General features: G+C 37.2%; 2 protein-coding genes across 3 annotated transcripts; one reads left to right on the top strand and one right to left on the bottom strand.

The window, feature by feature from the left end:
• The first annotated feature begins 2,730 nt into the window (after positions 1 to 2,730).
• On the top strand, positions 2,731 to 12,866 carry LOC135597394 (COP1-interacting protein 7-like). 2 transcript variants are annotated; one of them, XM_065090298.1, is made up of 13 exons: positions 2,731 to 3,410; positions 4,124 to 4,303; positions 4,468 to 4,588; positions 4,665 to 4,704; positions 5,318 to 5,370; positions 5,974 to 6,035; positions 6,449 to 6,601; positions 7,000 to 7,217; positions 7,781 to 9,381; positions 10,000 to 10,884; positions 11,468 to 11,864; positions 12,289 to 12,351; positions 12,486 to 12,866. In XM_065090298.1, exons 1-13 carry the CDS (start codon positions 3,352 to 3,354, stop codon positions 12,551 to 12,553), a joined length of 3,900 nt encoding a protein of 1,299 aa, XP_064946370.1. In that variant the 5' UTR covers positions 2,731 to 3,351; the 3' UTR covers positions 12,554 to 12,866. The 2 variants fall into 2 exon arrangements, with proteins under 2 accessions (XP_064946370.1, XP_064946371.1); XM_065090299.1 differs by lacking the exons at positions 2,731 to 3,410; positions 4,124 to 4,303; positions 4,468 to 4,588; positions 5,974 to 6,035 and having other exon boundaries at positions 4,672 to 4,704.
• Positions 12,867 to 13,643: 777 nt separating this feature from the next.
• Positions 13,644 to 16,345, bottom strand: LOC135597393 (large ribosomal subunit protein eL14z). The gene is made up of 5 exons (XM_065090296.1): positions 16,223 to 16,345; positions 15,990 to 16,091; positions 14,173 to 14,302; positions 13,981 to 14,093; positions 13,644 to 13,875 (listed from the first exon to the last, which is right to left on the bottom strand). Exons 1-5 carry the CDS (start codon positions 16,223 to 16,225, stop codon positions 13,819 to 13,821), a joined length of 405 nt encoding a protein of 134 aa, XP_064946368.1. The 5' UTR covers positions 16,226 to 16,345; the 3' UTR covers positions 13,644 to 13,818.
• Positions 16,346 to 16,702: the final 357 nt, after the last annotated feature.

The raw sequence follows: 16,702 nt of genomic DNA, 5'->3' as shown, positions 1-16,702 counted from the left end.
AAAAATAGGTTTTCCTGAGTTTCTTGTTTCTAGCAGCTTGACAAGTCTCAGACAAGGCTAAACGAGCTTTATTCAACGTCTTTTTGGCTAAATTATTTTTCTTTCCATCCATGCCCGATAACGTGTTTGTTTGCTTTTCTATTAGTGCCATGCTGACTAGTAAAGTAGATTATATTTACAGTAGCTAAAAATGCTGTCAACAGAGCGGTGGAGTTCGCCATCCATTTACGTACTAGAGTTCAAGTGCTCATGGCAAATGCTGAGATTGCAGTATACAAGTCTGTCATGGCTCTTACAATTGGCGGAGGCTATTGAGGCATCAGAAACATCTAAATTAGTTTTGTCGATTCTGGACTGCATGGCAGAGCCATCGAAACATCGAGATTTATAGAACACACAGTCTCTCATGATTCTTAGAAATGTGGAACCTTTTGAAGGCACCAGGAGCTTCCCATCTTGCAGTTGTCTATGCAAAATGGGCTCAAAAGAAGTATACCTTTCAGTCACATACTTATCAGAAAATGTTCAGCGAGTCCCCGGAGGAGAACTTCTCTATGGAACCAACTAAAATGATGTAAGAAGAGAGAACAATAGCAAAGTAATATAGGTTTGGTGTAAAGAACCAAATAGTGTACAGTATTGTACAGTACTACATTTCTTCATTCATATGGATTGTGATCCTTCCTGACTTGTCCTTTTTCGTTATTTCCTAGCTTGTCTCTGGAAGGATAATTGTAGAAAATCTGTTCACTTTCTTTAGATGTGTGATCCTCCATGAAAGCTTACATGACAGGATTCAAGACTGGCCTCTAGGTCTCTCTCTCTCTCTCACTCTCTACTTATTTTCAGAAAGAAGCCACAGGTTGATGGTAGGTGCATAGTCATATCTTCCATTAAAATCTTGTTACATGAATTGACACATTAACAGATCCTATTTGGATGAAACGATTTGAGTTATGCTGATGATACATCACTTTCTGAAATGATATGATGTACATTACATTTAAGACCTAGGAATGTGTCCCTTTCTTTGTGCAGATATGGGGACTAGTCATGTGTCAGGGCTGGGAGCTACATACATGTACAGAACACTCTGCACTAAGAGACATCAACATGAGTGTGACTTGCCTCTACCTAAAGATTCTTCAACAATCTATGAGGTATGTCTTCTATCGAACCATGATTCCACCATCTGCATCAAGGCAAACAAAATTGTTTCTTTGTCCTTAATAGATTAAGGAAATTATGGAGGAGTCATGGAGGTGATGTTCTTTCCCTTTGGTCATCCCTTCCTCTTGCACCAACGAGCTGGAGATTCATGCCTGGGACTCATGATCACTGATGTTAAATTGTTAATAGAGACATGCAAATTTTCCTGACTTGCATACCATCTCACAGTCATTCTGAATAAACAATTCCATGAATCTAATTCATCTTCTTATTTGATATGTTTGCCATATCAAATCATACAAATGCCTTCACAAGCAGAATGCATTTAGCAATTCTTCTCTAGGATTATATCGACCATTTCGTGTAGCTGCATTGCATAATATCTTGCGGGAAAACAGAGATTCTGGATCAATATTTTAATGAATCTCATTTAGAGCACATATGCACCAACTCTGTTTCCATACCAAATCAATTTCCGTTTCAGATCATACATATGCACCCATAAGTAGACTTAATATTGCATTCAACAAATTCTTATTTTCTTCAAATAAGCAACATTTTTTCCTTTCTTCTTTTCTTCTCTGGGTTTATATTAACCATTACATGTAGCTGCATCACAGGATAATCCTGGTTCAGTATATCCATGAATCTTATTTATAGCATATTTGAACCACATGTGTTTTCCACATTATATCATTCATTTGCACCCCCAATTAGACCTAGCATGCATTCAACAATTTCTTTTCTTCAATGCAACAACAACCAACTACTTGAGATCAACTACTTTTATAGTGATTGAGCTTTCGTTAACTAAGTGAAAAATATTTAAATCTTTATTTTTAATTTCTGGTGAAGTCTGTTTAAGTTTTTCTCTATCTCTACTTGTATAATTGATAGTAATATTGTCACCTCTTTTAAGCATCAACTTTTAGTAGAAATAGTTAAACAAGAAAAAATTTGCAACAACATCTCTATATGTTCCGAGAGAGAAAAAAAAAAATCACAAATCTTATATGGAATTAATGGAATAAACTAAACTTGAAACAATTAATTTTGGAAAAAAATTCTTTAAAAATACCCTTTTTTTTGGCATCGTATCTCTTATTTTCAAATTTTCTATAGGACATCTACATTTTTTTAATAATATCTGTAGATTATGTCCTAAACAAGATTTTTCCGGAAAAAAATTATATAAATAAAAAGATAAATATCTTTGTTGAGGTATCGAGTTGGTTAGTTTATTGCATTAGTGATAAATTTCGTATTCATGTGAATGTCATGTATGTTATTAAATAAAATCTTTTTATTTTTAATAAATATTTTATGAAAAATTAAAAATGAGAGACATTCTATTTTTAAAAAAATAGTTTTTTGGAGCAAATTTTACATGTATCCCTTCAATTGAATGACCAAAGTGCCCTGCTGCTGCTTCCGGGACCCACTCATGTGGGACCCACTGCCCTTTCCCTCAATCCTGCTGTCGTGAAGGCTTCATCTCTCTCTCTCTCTCTCTCGGTACAATATTATTTTGACCAAAAATATCTGCTTTTTAATCTATTCCGCCAATTGCCCCCACTTGTCCGACGCGAATCCAAAGCCCCTTTCTCTGTCTTCTCCATTGTTGAACTCTGTTCGTTTCTTCTCAACTTTGATTCGCTTTTGGACTGCAAGGCTGACCTTTCCTCTGCATACATTGTGTTGTTTGCATTGACGCTAACCTGCAACTGTTCGCAGGCTTTCTTGTGATCTTTCCTCTAAAGCTCTCTCTCTCTCTCTCTCTCTCTCTCTCTCTCTCTCTCTCTATCTTATTTATATCTTTGGTTTACTACTTGCTATTGCAGTCGCCATTAATGATTCATTCTCTACCTTAGTGTTTTAGAAGGTTCCAGCTTTAAAGCAGAGGTTTTGAGCTATTCCTCTGCTGTTTCGCCCTCCAAAGATTGCTCTTTTTCTACCCTATTGGTCCCTCTTCTTCGACTTTCTGTGATCGTTTAGGTTTTTGTCGTTCCTCCTCCGTGAATCAACACTACAATCAAAATGGTGCCGCTTTTGATCTCAGAACCTCCCTACGAGTGAGATCTGGTCCAGAGGCGGTGAAGGACATAGAGGGCCGAGACTGCAAAGAGGAGAGGAGGTGCCAAAGTTCTAATCTTTCCTCGAAGATTTTTTCGTTTGTGTCAAATGAGGTCGGAAGCTCGGCTGGATTCCGCGGTCTTCCAGCTCACACCGACTCGAACCAGGTAAAGTGCCACATCCTTACGGAAGCAAGTGTTTCTTGCTCAATGCTGAGGGTTTGATCGAGGTGAGTGGATGGGGCAATCAGATATTTCGAGAGCAAACAAGTTCAGATCTTGGAAAGTTTCATGTTCATTTGAAATGTAGTGTGGGGAAAGTCGGACTGTGAGTTGATAAGATCTCTTAGGGTTTCTAAAGGAATCCATGAGCTCCAAGGAAATGAAAGGAAAAAAAAAAATGATTTCTGAGTTTCAGGATACAATGATAGGAGATTTGGAGAGCTCGAAAAAACTGATGAATTTTTCTATGGTGTTGGGATGGATAAAAAATGATTTTGTAGTCAACGGAATTTGCATCGGGATGTTCTCCCTGAACAAAATTCAGGTAATAATTGAGCTGAGAATTTTGGTTTAGTAGCGAAATACCAGGTTTTGTATTTAGAGTTATGCCATTTGGTTTGGTAAAGACTCACTTCTGTTTCTATAACCCTGTAGATCATTGCTTGTGAAGTTAAAACCATGGTAAAATTATTCCTGTCCAATGTGTAACCTAGAAGTTTATCCCATGCCTTTTGCTTTTTCACGACTGTATATATTGGTAACAATTTTGTGGACTTAGGTTTGAGTGAATCACCGTAAGATGGTTTTGGCCCAGGGTAGCATTATAGGTTGCTGAGGATGTTTGTTCGATCATGGACTTGTGGTCTTCTTTTTGTCAGGTGTGATTTGGTCATCGTAGCAAATGGTAAGACAGAGAAAATTGCATCTGGCTTGTTGAATCCCTTTCTTGCCCATTTAAAGGCTGCCCAGGATCAGATTGCCAAGGGTGGTTATTCCATAATCCTTGAACCAGACCCAGAAACTGATGCAGCATGGTTCACAAAGGGCACAGTGGAGAGGTGAGCAAAATCTCTCTGAAGTGTTTACCTATACTGTAATCGCTTTTCTTTGAACACAACCGGTCTACCTAATCCATGATCTAGGTGCATTTTATATTCTGGGAGAAACTTTCGGCAAGTGGCCAACTTTAATCTGTTAAAATACATAATTTGTATATCTACAGGTTTGTTCGTTTTGTGAGCACACCTGAAGTTCTAGAGCGTGTAACGACCATAGAGTCTGAGATCTTGCAGATCGAGAATGCGATTGTGATCCAGAGCAATGATAATCTTGGCCTGAGCAGTGTAAACAAATGGTCTATGCATTTGTTTGTTGTTATGATAACTCGTATGACATCTTTTATTGTGTGCCTTTTGGCAGGTGGATGATCATCAAATGAAACCAGCAGAGTCCATGGAAGGTACCTTAGACTGATTATTTTACTAATTCTGGACTGCACCTTTAAAAGACCAGAAAGATTTCCAAGAATTTCTGTTGCACATTTAAAAATGTGCATCTTCCCAGGGTTTGGTAATGTGGTCCGAAGGAGTAAAAAATATGTAGTTTGTGACCAAATTACAACATAATAAATAGTCTTTGTAGCATGGGCTTGTTGATCACCCAGTCAACTTGTGAGTACTTTAGGAATTCTTTCTTATCCAGCAGTGAACCACCTGTGAAGTGTCATCCATATATCGTGTGTGTCAACAACATTGTTGCCTGTTAGTGATGAAGGCTATTGTGATGGCTTTTCATCAGGATCAGATGACCTCTTGATCTCCATATCAAAATTAATCATGTTCTTCTAGTAAATCTTTGAACATCTTGTTAAGGAATTTTGTTTTATGCATGGTTGCTATTAGCATTTATCATTAAGTTTGCTGAAAGAGTTGACTGTTTTAAGTGTTTCTACTAGGCCTCAATGACCCATATGTATGCTATGGACCCATCATATCTCCATGTGAATGTCAGATTTTGTTCCTCTAGTGTTCTTAGCTATTCTGACCTTGATATCATTATTTGCTCATCTTTAGGTATCAAAACCTCCGTTGATAGTGATGCAGAAAAGGCGATAGTTCTTTATAAGGTATGATTTTTTGCATATATAATGCATATATATTTACAATTAAATCCACACACCTGCAGAGCACTAATGTGGATATGGATATTGAATACCAATACAACACCATATTGACTCTCAACGTGACAAAAAAGGTAGAATAGAATATGGCACATGCATGCACGTTTTTATGGGTGTTAGAATTTGTTCTTAAGGATCATGTTAAATGACTACAAGAAATTGACTAATGCCCCATTGTATTCACCATGAGTCAAACTATTTTTAGTGACAGTACTTAAACAATGCATAGAAGGCAACAAACTAGCAACAGATGAAGGCAACATAAAGTCATATGCAAGCTTTTTAGAGACGGGTCTAATATTGCTTTTGACAACATTTGGGACTAGTACTGGGAGGTATACCTGGAAAATATACTGATCTCGTACGATCTGGTATCACTTTGAGAAGATATCCGACATGTTTCCAAGACGTATCCCACAAGTAGTGACATCTGACAGAAAACTAGTTTCTCATAGACACACCCATATTCATGTACCTGTTTATGAATTTATATATATAACTGGTGCTTGTTTCTCAGAGATTGTTTGGCCTTCTGTTAATTTATGGCAGCCTGGTTCACAATCAAATCCACCAGATTCAAATGGATCCACCACACAGGAGGAGAACTCAAAGTATGAGTAACTTAACATGTTCTTAGTCTTCTCTTTCCCGTATTCTCTTCTTGAACATGCAAAAATAGTAGTTACCGGACGGAATGTTGTCTTTCCTAAGGGTGTACAGGTAGTTTATGTTGTCTTTCTCTTCCAATTTTTTCAATTACTAGTCAATTGAATTAATAACAGAAAAATAAGGCATATTTTTGTATTTTTAGATGCTAATGGAAATATATTTACATGAATGAAATGGCAATGGAAGAATGAATTTCTTGCTTTTGTGGATGCTTGCATCTGTTTACCATCTATTACAAGTTTGGTGACTGCATGTAGAAATATACTTCTAGTACTTGGCCATAATTTTCATTATATTGCATAACAGTTTTAGTATGAAGGTATTCTTATTTCTACTGCACAATGTTTTTTTGTAGGGTTCAACTTTTGAGAGTGCTTGAGACCCGCAAAATAGTATTGCGGAAAGAACAGGGTATGGCCTTTGCACGTTCTGCAGCGGCTGGTTTTGATATGGATAAAATGGTAGATTTGATACCATTTGCTGAAAGCTTTGGTGCCTCACGTTTAAAGTAAGTGTTTTCTATGTCAAGTAATACATATTGTAAAATACTCCTTGTTCTGGTTATTTGATTTCCAAGTTGTCAGATCGAGATTGCGAATACCCATTCAGATTGTGAATACACAATATTTTGATATGGATAATTTGTCAGATCATTCAGCAATTGCAAAGAACAGGAGAAGTGGGATTATATTTGATGTTTACCTCTGAAAAGGATGCATGAAATGAGGGAGCAAAGAGTAATATGAAAGCATGAGATATCATTTGAAAAACAAAATTTTAGACATACTTCATAACTTCTAATATAGTCAAAAGGCTATGATACATTTCTCATGATAGTTGTCTGATTTGTTTGTTTATCTTAGATTCAACTCTCGCAGTTCTGACTTCTTCTACCTTGTCAAATAGGGAAGCCTGCTTGCGATTTATGGAACTATGGAAGAAAAAGCATGAGAGTGGACAGTGGCTTGAAGTTGAGGCTGCAGAAGCAATGTCAACACAGTCTGAATTTTCTGCTTTGAATGCATCTGGCATTATTTTTGCCACAGATTCTATGATGAAGAAAGATCATGGGTATTCACAATCTATTGCTGGTGATATGGTTGTAGAGACCGATGGTAAAGCTGGTATATACTCTGAACATGAAAGCTGCAATCTTTCTGAATCTACCATGATGTCGTTTAGGTTTTGGCAGCTAAAAAAAAAAACTTATTATGACAATCTATATTAGATTTTCTCATGAAGAAAATGTTCAAATGTCTCTAATATTTGACCTAAGAAATCTTAATTACTTGATGTACCACGACCCTTTCTGATTCTACACTTTGATGTATCATTAAATGCACTCTCTCCTATCAGCAAATTTACAATAACTTCATTTTTTTTAAAACATAGCAGTTTCCAATTTCTTATCATTAATAAGACATAATATTCCACATGAAATTTCCTTTGAGAAAACCTTTCATTTGGTGATCTTTGTTTTATTTCAATACTTACATAATTTTAATCTATCTTCATTTACATAAAATGAATTATGAAACAAATGCATGCATGAAACAACTGGAAAATGTTTTTGCAATTGCAAATTGCATTTCATCTTTAGCTTTACTTCAATTTTATTTTTTCTGTGATTAGTATTTCAAAATTGACCTATCAAAGTACCTTGAATTCATATGTTTCTCCTGCCTAGACAAACAGATCCCTTCAGATCCAAAGGTGTCATCAGGACACCAGGAGCATTTACAAGGTCAATTTCAGCATCCCATCTATCCACAATGGCCTATGCATTCTCCACCAGGTCTTCCTGTGTTTCAACCTTATCCAATGCAAGGAATGCCTTGTTATCAGAACTATCCGGTGAGCATCCCGTATTTCCATCCTTCATATCATCCAATGGAGGATCCTAGATTCAACAGCTCTCACAGAAAGGGGTTGAGAAGACAATCTATGGATAACAAAGATATTGAATCTGAGACTTGGGAGAGGAGCACACATTCCCATGATGATATGGACCAAAATACATCAGATCTTGAGAAAGAAGGTTCTCATGGTCATAAATGTCATAAAAGAGTTGGTCGACCAGGAAAGAACAAGTCTGGTGTTGTTGTAATTCGGAACATAAATTATGTCACATCTAAGAAGAATGGTGCTGGAGAATCTGAAAGTGAATTACAGTCTGTCTCTGAATCTGAAGCTGAAGAAGAAAGTGATAATATGGGTTCTAACATGCGAAAAAGCAAGCATGGGCACTCCACAAAGACTTTCAAGAAGGAAGATGGACGAACAAAACCAGTAGAATACTCGGATGCCTATAGCAATGATAAAGTTACATGCGGAGAGGAGGCAGATTCTGGAAATTGGCAAGCATTTCAGCATTTATTACTAAAAGCTGAAGAAAAGTCGAGAACAGTTAATGAAGACATGTTAACAGGAGAAAACGAGCCATCAAAGAGAAAACAGAAAAAAGGTGAGGCTGATCCTATCATTCCTCCTGACCGAGATTATGGTGATTTTCGTGACCGGAAGATGGTAGGGTTTGATTCAGTTAATGGTTGGGCAAACCGAATGAAGCAGGCAGCTTCTGATGATCAATTGTTAGTTTCAAGTATTGGAAGAGACTCAATAGAGAACCAGTTCAAGGAAATAGAAAATGGAGGAGGAACATACCGGCGTATGAGCAGTGATGAATTTATGATTTATGGCCAAGAAAATCATTTCATCAGTAAGAACCCTTCCGATCCACTAGTTGATCATATGGGCAAGCATGCTGTTAACACAATAAAGCGTTCATCATACAGTGTAACAGATGAGTCCTTCATGCTTCCTTATAGGTCAGGTTCACAAGATCTTGGATCAGACAGCATAAATGCTATTGACATGGATTCTGAGATCCCCTCAGCCCTTCAGAAAGCTCAAAATTCGTATGAGGTCAAAAGCCAACTTAGCCATGAACCAGACGATCTGTCTTTGGTTCATGAACGTGGAATGGAAAGTGTATCTATGGGTTATGATCCAGCAATGGACTATGATTTTGAGGTTCCTATTGGAAATTCTGTCAAGCTGGAAGCCATTAACACAGCGGATCTCTCAACAAGCATTAAAGAAGAATCAAAGAAATCGGACAAGGAGAAGAACTCAAGAGCCTCAAATGATAGTATGGACAAAAGGACAAAGGATGCACTGGTGAAGAAAGGGCCATCCTCAAGGCTTAAGCCACTGACTGAAGCACAAAAACGTGCAGAGAAGGTGCGATCTTACAAAGCTGATCTTCAGAAAGTGAAGAAAGAAAGGGTACCTCTCATGATTCATCTTATGTTGGCACTCTAGATACCTTCCCAGTAATTATTCTAGTTGCTAGCTAGAGAGGAATATAATAAAGGGTGCTTAGAAGGGAAAGTCTATTCTGAGAAATTTGTAGAATGTGTAAACATAATATTTCTCATTATCCCAGACAACATGAACCTGGCGGCATATTTCCTAAATTCCTTTAGCTACTTTTTTTTTTTGGCATAAGTTTGAATCTACCTACGAGTCATAATTTACAAGTTTTCTCCTTGAGTAACATCTTGGGGAAACCTTTCTTTAAGCAAACAGAGGATGGAGCACTGACGTCCCTAGGAAGTCATATGCTATGTCATTCATATAAGTCCATAATGAACTTTTTCCTCCTATTAATTCATATTGGGTTTGAAACTTTGTAACAGTTTTAGACAAGTATAATTGACATTTTATGATGATATTAAAGATTGCAGTTCAGCTGACATTATAAATCGTTTATGTGATGTTGTTATTCCAGACTCATGTTAATGATGTATTACTATATGAAAAAAACTCTCTGCTAGTAGATAGTGGTTTAGTTAGGTTGTTTTGGTTGTCTGCTTGGCTAATTTTGAGTATTTCCACTTTTAGGAAGAGGAAGAGTTGAAGCGTTTGGAAGCTTTAAAAAGACAGAGGCAAAAGAGTATAGCTGCAAGAAGTAGTTCGAGTGCCACTCGGATGGCAGTGACTCCGCAGCAGACAAAAGCCCGTGTAGCTGCAAAGCCTTTCCCAAGTCCTTACAAAGGGTCAAAGTTTAGTGATTCAGAGCCTGTTTCTTCACCTTTCCATAAATTGCCCATCAGAACCTCTTCAATTGGATCCAGTGTTCCCCAGAAAGCTACCAAATCTAGCAAATTAAATGGCAGTAATCATGGGTTAACTCGATCATTATCTTCATTGCCTGAGATTAAAAGGGAAAGTAAAGGACTCACGCCAGAAGCAAAGGCAGACAATCTTCGACCGAGAAGACTGTCTGATCCAAGAGGTAGTTACACTCAACGTGCATCCTCAGTGAAGTCCATAGCTTCTGCTCAAGTGCCTAAGAGAAACATACCTGATGAGTCTCGGGAAAAGATTACTGCAATTATGCAATTGGACAAAAGTAAGTCGGCAACTCTGCCAGAGATTAGAATTAATTCACCAAAAACTTCATCTGATAGAGTTAAAAAGGAATCAGTTAGCAAAGATCTGTTGCAGAGAGTGACTGGAAGAAAATCTTCTCAGGCTTCTGATAGCATCAACGAGAATTTAACTGGTGATAAGCCACCTAGCAACAGCAATGAAAATCCGGTGATTGAGAAGACTGTTGTAATGCTTGAAAATAATGTGGTCACTGCTCCTGTTGTCCAGCAACTCGATGAGACATTAGACACAAAAGAGACATCACATGGAGAGGAGTCATGTACACCAATTGTTATAGATCAGGTTGAGGATTCTGGTGGAGGCAAGTTGGATGAACAACTGAGTTCCTACAAGGTATATTTTATCAGAGAACAGTCACACATCTTTAAGTTTAGGATATATTGATGAAGATATGTTTCAGAGGAAGTAACAATAGTTACTAGCTTCTGTTTAAAGTCTATATTCCCAAACTGGAGCATGATGTTTACTTTTAGCTGCAGGCTGTAGGTCACTTGTATGAAAAGGCATACTTCACTAGTATACCTCTTTGTATCCACTTTTCTTGCATGCATCATGTTTCACAACATCTTTAGCATTTTGTTGAGTTCATGTAAAGGAATTAGTTCTGTAGTTTGTTCATTTAGGATTTAAGTGATTCTGATTGATGCCTGAATTTCCATGTTTAGTGCTTTTCTTTACCTGCATTATACATGAGCAAGTTGTTTACATAGTAAATAGTACTCAAATATGGCACATGAGGTCCTTTCTGGCTATGGATCCAAGTACATATATTATCATGATCAAGAAGAAAAGTTATAAGTATGTTGGTCTTTTCTTATGCTTTAGCGCTTAAACTTTTTGGTAGATGAAGCTTCCATCTACATTGCTTGAGCTACTAATGGGCTGACCGTGAATTGATGTTGCTAATGCTGATCAGATGGTTGTTCCTTACACAAGAAATGAGCCTCAGAAGTTCTCAAACTCAACTGCGGCAGAAAAGAATTATCAAGCCCCTTCTTCCAGATCAACCCCCTTGGATGATCCTTTAACCACTAATTTAGGAAATGATGGAGGTCAACGTACATCAGAATCTGAAATGGTTGCAATATGTGCTGTGGAAACCACAACAAATATATCCAATTTTGAGAACCTGAGCCTAGGGGGTCAACTTCATGAAACATATGAGAAACCTCGAGGCAAGGAATTAAAAGGTTTCAGAAAGCTGCTAAAATTTGGTCGAAAGAGCCACAGCTCGGCATTGGGTGAAGGTAACATCGACTCAGATGCTTCATCTGTTGATGATCAAACAGTTGGTGCGGCTTCGTCCAATGATGGTAAGATCCCACCTCCTGCTGATTGAGGTTTACAGACGATTTTGTCAATAGTATACTAGTTTATTTGCCTAAACCACTGAATTCAAGTAATCAAAAAATGAAAAGCCTTACCTTTTATTAACCTGGTTCCTATCTCTAACCTAGCTAGCTAACTCATCCATTTTCTGGCTATAATGACTATTTCATTTTCCTGCATTTATTCTGCAGTTACATGAACTTTCAAAAACAACATTTATGATCTCGTTATCAGGCAGCTTGCAGCTATCTTTGTGCATCTTAGATTCTTCTATTCCTTATCTTTGCGGCTGCCTCAGATCATACACTACCTGTAATAGAATAAATATCAAAACTCTAGCGCAAGCATGTTTGAAACCTCATGTCAAATGATACTTGTATCTGATGCATTTTCATTTTTGTTTTCCAGTTCATATATTGAAGAATCTCATTGCCCAAGATGATACTAATGCTGGAGGCACGCCGACTAAAGGTTAGACATGTCTTTCTCAACTCTCAAGCTGTTCGATTGGTGTCTACATGATGTATGTAAAAGCGCTTATGATGAAAATTATTAGGAACCTCAAAGTTCTCGAGTCCTTCTCAAAGACTTGATTCTTGTTGCAGTCTCTCGTCCGTTCTCCCTCCTCTCGCCCTTCCGCAGCAAGAACAACGAGAAGAAACCGGTCGCATGATGAGCCCACTGCCTGAAATCATACGAAATCATGGGAGATGAATCAACACATGGAAGATGGATCTGCTTCTGTCAGAGCATATAGCATGGAATGAGTTCTTTTGGTCTGCTAATTGGTCACACACATGATCACACTGCATATCATCATATTTGGTCCTTACTTATATCATCGTCATGTAAAAGAACCAATTTTATAGTCGGATATTTGATGCAGACTTGTATGCCACTGTCGTTCTTCATGTGAACTTACGTATCCTTGGGAGAAATACTTCAATGACTCAAAAATAGACTGAAGGTGAGTTCCATTCCATGGACGTTGCTTGTGCCGTTACCATATTTGGCATCGAACATGGATCCTATATAAGATATGCCGCATCAATATATAATAAGAAGATTCGTCTTTGAATTCGACTTTATGAACGTCATATATATATATATATATATATATATATATATATATATATATATAATTTGATATAATATTTTTATTTAAAAAATATATAAGAAGAAGATTTAATTTACATACAAATGAGACTATATTTATAGAGAAACTATTTTGTATCCTGATCTTCCAAATCAGGAAATGAGCTACAAAATTAGTATGAAAAGCGTACATTAACGCTCTTAGATCACTTAGAATTCTCAGTGAAAAGATACTTAATTTTGTGAGATAAATCGAAAGGTCAAGGTAATCAAACATGATTTACATATCCTGAGGAAGTCATGTTTAAATTTCATCTCCTGTTTCGTTTGGTATGGACTTTGTCTCTAAGCAATCAAACATGTTCTTTAATAAACTTGAACAACAAAGAAATTAGACAGTAACAACATTTCAAGATTAAAGAAAGTCACAAGGATTCATCCTCTAATAAAAAGATAAGTTGCTTCTGATGTCAAAACGATTCATTTTAAGCCTTCAATTATCTCCAGAAGTCAAGCAGCTCAATGAAGCATGGTTCTAACCTGTATCTAGTAATCAAGTAGGCACCCCGGCATTTCATTCCAGGTTAACTAAAAACTGCTGCGAAAACATGACCTAACAAGTTATATTTCATGATTTTATCACTTTGTTGCCGAAATTCCAGGATAAATGATGATAAAAACATAACATTAAAACCATAGCTCAATCAGTGTCACAAAAACCTTTTAAGAGCTCCAGTACCAAATGCAAAATCTAAAGTCACATCAGAGATTTTTGATTTAAGACAGACACCACTGCTTGACAGGAAATAAATTTGACAAAATTCATCAACTTTAATGAGAAGCTCAAGCTGCATTCTCCTTTTTAAGCTTGGCCAGCTCTTGCCTGATAGCACCTCCTCTCTGAACAAATATATAAAGACTTGTCAACATAATGAACTGAAGCGACCTAAAAGAATCAAATCAATGGTGCAAGAACATTAAATTTTTAAAGGATTCAATCTCCACCTTAATCTTTGCCAACATGACCTTGAACCTGTCAAAGTCATTCAATGAAGCTCTCCTCTTCTGCACAATCAACTTCCTGCCCCATGAGCTTTTCTCCCATTTGTTCTTCACATCTGTGGCAGTATATTAATTATACAACTGTAGAATTCTATGTTAATTTCATTGTTCCATGGGGAATATCAATCATCCTACCAGCCGCTTCCATGGCATCAATAAGGGTCTTCTTTTTGGGGACTCGTGGTATGTCAATCTTTATGTCAGTAAGAGAGAGTCTCTTGAAGTTCATTTGGCCACGTACCATGTCAGGAGCATCAACCAAAGCCTAAAATTTACAGCACATTTCGGAAAAGACCAATTATTAACTCGTAACCACAAGAACTAAAAATTCTTGCCGTAAGAAGACAAGTACAGTGCACTTACCATTGATGAAATGATGAAAGAAATATGCAGGCATATATAATCTTGAGACGAATTACCATGTGGACAAATAAATCATATTGGCATCAAAAGCCTCTATTAGATGCTTCAACATAACTAGCATACTAATTTTTATGAATCAACAAAGTCCAACTTCAAATCATTGGTGTCTAACATGGACACAAGATTCTATGCTCTATCTAAACTACCATGTACGAGAGAAATATTTGAGCAAAAAATAGAAATCTAAGAATCCAATGAAGATCAAAGAACTTCCATTATAATAAGACATGAATTTTAGGTTCCAGGTAAAAACCAAGACTGCACCGACATTGGAAAGATACAAGATTTCAGAGCATGTAGACTTGTATCATATGTATGGTAGTCGTACAACATTTATCTAGAACAGGGATGAAACTAACATTAAATTGCATGGGAGCAGATGCTTAGGGAAAAAATAGTCTCGAGGATCTAAAGAGCAAAATTGAAAGAAGCATAAAAAAGACAAATGAACAGAAAAAGACAAACCTAAGACCATAGAAACAGCTTCAGACAGGAGCCTAAAATTATCTACAAGAAGGAGATCAAGATCTGATTTTAGCACCTTTCTGTTGTTACATAGGACAACAGTTTAGTTGATTGATCTACAACAAAGTTTGCAAAACATATATATGTTTCATCAGAAAGAATAGCACAGAATCTTATATGCCTCCCATATATGATTCTCGGATATGCCAATGAGAATTATATATTATGATTTATCAAAGGGGGCTTAATGAAAATATGCATGCAATGACATTTGAGGCTTTGCTGCAAATAAATAACAAGGCAAAACAACTTGGATGACATGTAAAACAATGTAGAAATCCCATGCTATGGTTATAACTGGATCGCCAAATATATACAGAAGTCATCTAAGCTTTTACACTGTGGTCTTAGTTGAAGTAGCATCGACCAGTGAGCACCAAAGAAAAAAAAGGACTTAGATGTTTAATTATTATGTTTCTCAAGATACAAAAAATAGATTTCCATGATGAAGGATATACACACTGTCATTCTTCACAAACCTAGTCATTGATTGTGACTGTTTGTTGAACAGCCGACCAAACAATCCACATGACACTTCTTTATAGTGGGCATAGAAAAACCAATTCTCTAAAGCATTATGGTGGCAAAATTGAACTGCTAAACTTTTAATCGAGTTCAAGTTATTTAAAAAAAGAAAACCCCAACTATAATCTCCCCTGTGCAACTAACTGGAAACACAAAAGCACACATCAAAAGAGGGCCTTTTGATAACAGGAATAGCTGTATAAACAACTACAGAAGGCTAATGCATCCTACATAGTAGATAACATCACATATTTTGATGACTAATGTCATATGTAACTTCGTGGAATAAGGCAACAAAATGAAGCAACAACTACTTGAGAATGAAAAGGTATACTGTAAATAACGGATTTTTGACGCATGAGAAGATAATTACAACTTTAGTAGCCCATATGTTAAACCGCGCAATAAAAATCACGTCCAAACTCGATTCTTTCTCGAGATCAAGAGGAAAAGAGAGCGAAGAACGTTAAGAGACGCACTCTGTTCTGATCGATAACGTCGACAATGACGACAAGCCGGCCATATTCCTTCCCATAGTTCACGAGGGCAACCCTGCCGATCTCCACATATCGTTTGAACGGCTGCAGAAACCATCGGAAAAGGCCCCCAAATCAGCTCGAGAACAAAGAACAAGAAGTAGAACAGGCCAACAGACCCAGATCCGATTCGACAGATCAAAGGATCAACGAGCAAAGGCAGTATAGATCATCACCATTTTGACGGCGAGAGAGGGAGACGTCCGCCGCGGGCGAGAGAGGGCAACAGAGGGGTAGATTAGGTGGGCTAGGGTTTTATAGTCAATCAGCGCTTTAATCTTGCATTCCTCACCGTCCGATCTAGGGCATACTACTAGCATCAAAATCACCCTATATTTTCTTGAAACCACAAAATTACCTGCCTTCGCGGTAGTTAAAATCAGTCAACGTGACACAATTTTGACTCATTTAGCCTAATTTTGACCGTTTAACACATCGACAACACAATCTATATATTAGTATTCGATCATTTCATCAAGTAGATCCGAATCAATCAAATCAATCTTAAATCCGAGATCACAACAGCCACTTTGAGCCTCGAATTCGTAAAAACCCAAGCAATTCGGTCTGAACTGATACATTTGAACCGGTGCACACGTCCCGGACCGGCTTGACCTGAGCCGGGTCGGGTCCTTGATCGGCCATCGGATGGATGC

The sequence above is a fragment of the Musa acuminata genome, chromosome BXJ1-11, assembly GCF_036884655.1.
Source record: "Musa acuminata AAA Group cultivar baxijiao chromosome BXJ1-11, Cavendish_Baxijiao_AAA, whole genome shotgun sequence".
In the NCBI taxonomy this organism is placed as follows: Eukaryota; Viridiplantae; Streptophyta; class Magnoliopsida; order Zingiberales; family Musaceae; genus Musa; species Musa acuminata.
Note: the sequence above shows the minus strand (reverse complement) of the source record. Positions and strands in the feature narration are given on the sequence as shown.

Excerpts from the sequence above, each read along its gene's own strand:
- LOC135597394 (XM_065090298.1), top strand. The coding sequence starts at position 3,352 with ATGAGGTCGGAAGCTCGGCTGGATTCCGCGGTCTTCCAGCTCACACCG. Across the intron at positions 5,371-5,973 it reads AGGCGATAGTTCTTTATAAG|CCTGGTTCACAATCAAATCC; the intron begins GTATGATTTTTT and ends AATTTATGGCAG. Across the intron at positions 6,036-6,448 it reads ACACAGGAGGAGAACTCAAA|GGTTCAACTTTTGAGAGTGC; the intron begins GTATGAGTAACT and ends GTTTTTTTGTAG.
- LOC135597393 (XM_065090296.1), bottom strand. Across the intron at positions 14,094-14,172 it reads TGATGCCATGGAAGCGGCTG|ATGTGAAGAACAAATGGGAG; the intron begins GTAGGATGATTG and ends ATACTGCCACAG. Across the intron at positions 13,876-13,980 it reads TCATGTTGGCAAAGATTAAG|AGAGGAGGTGCTATCAGGCA; the intron begins GTGGAGATTGAA and ends ATATTTGTTCAG.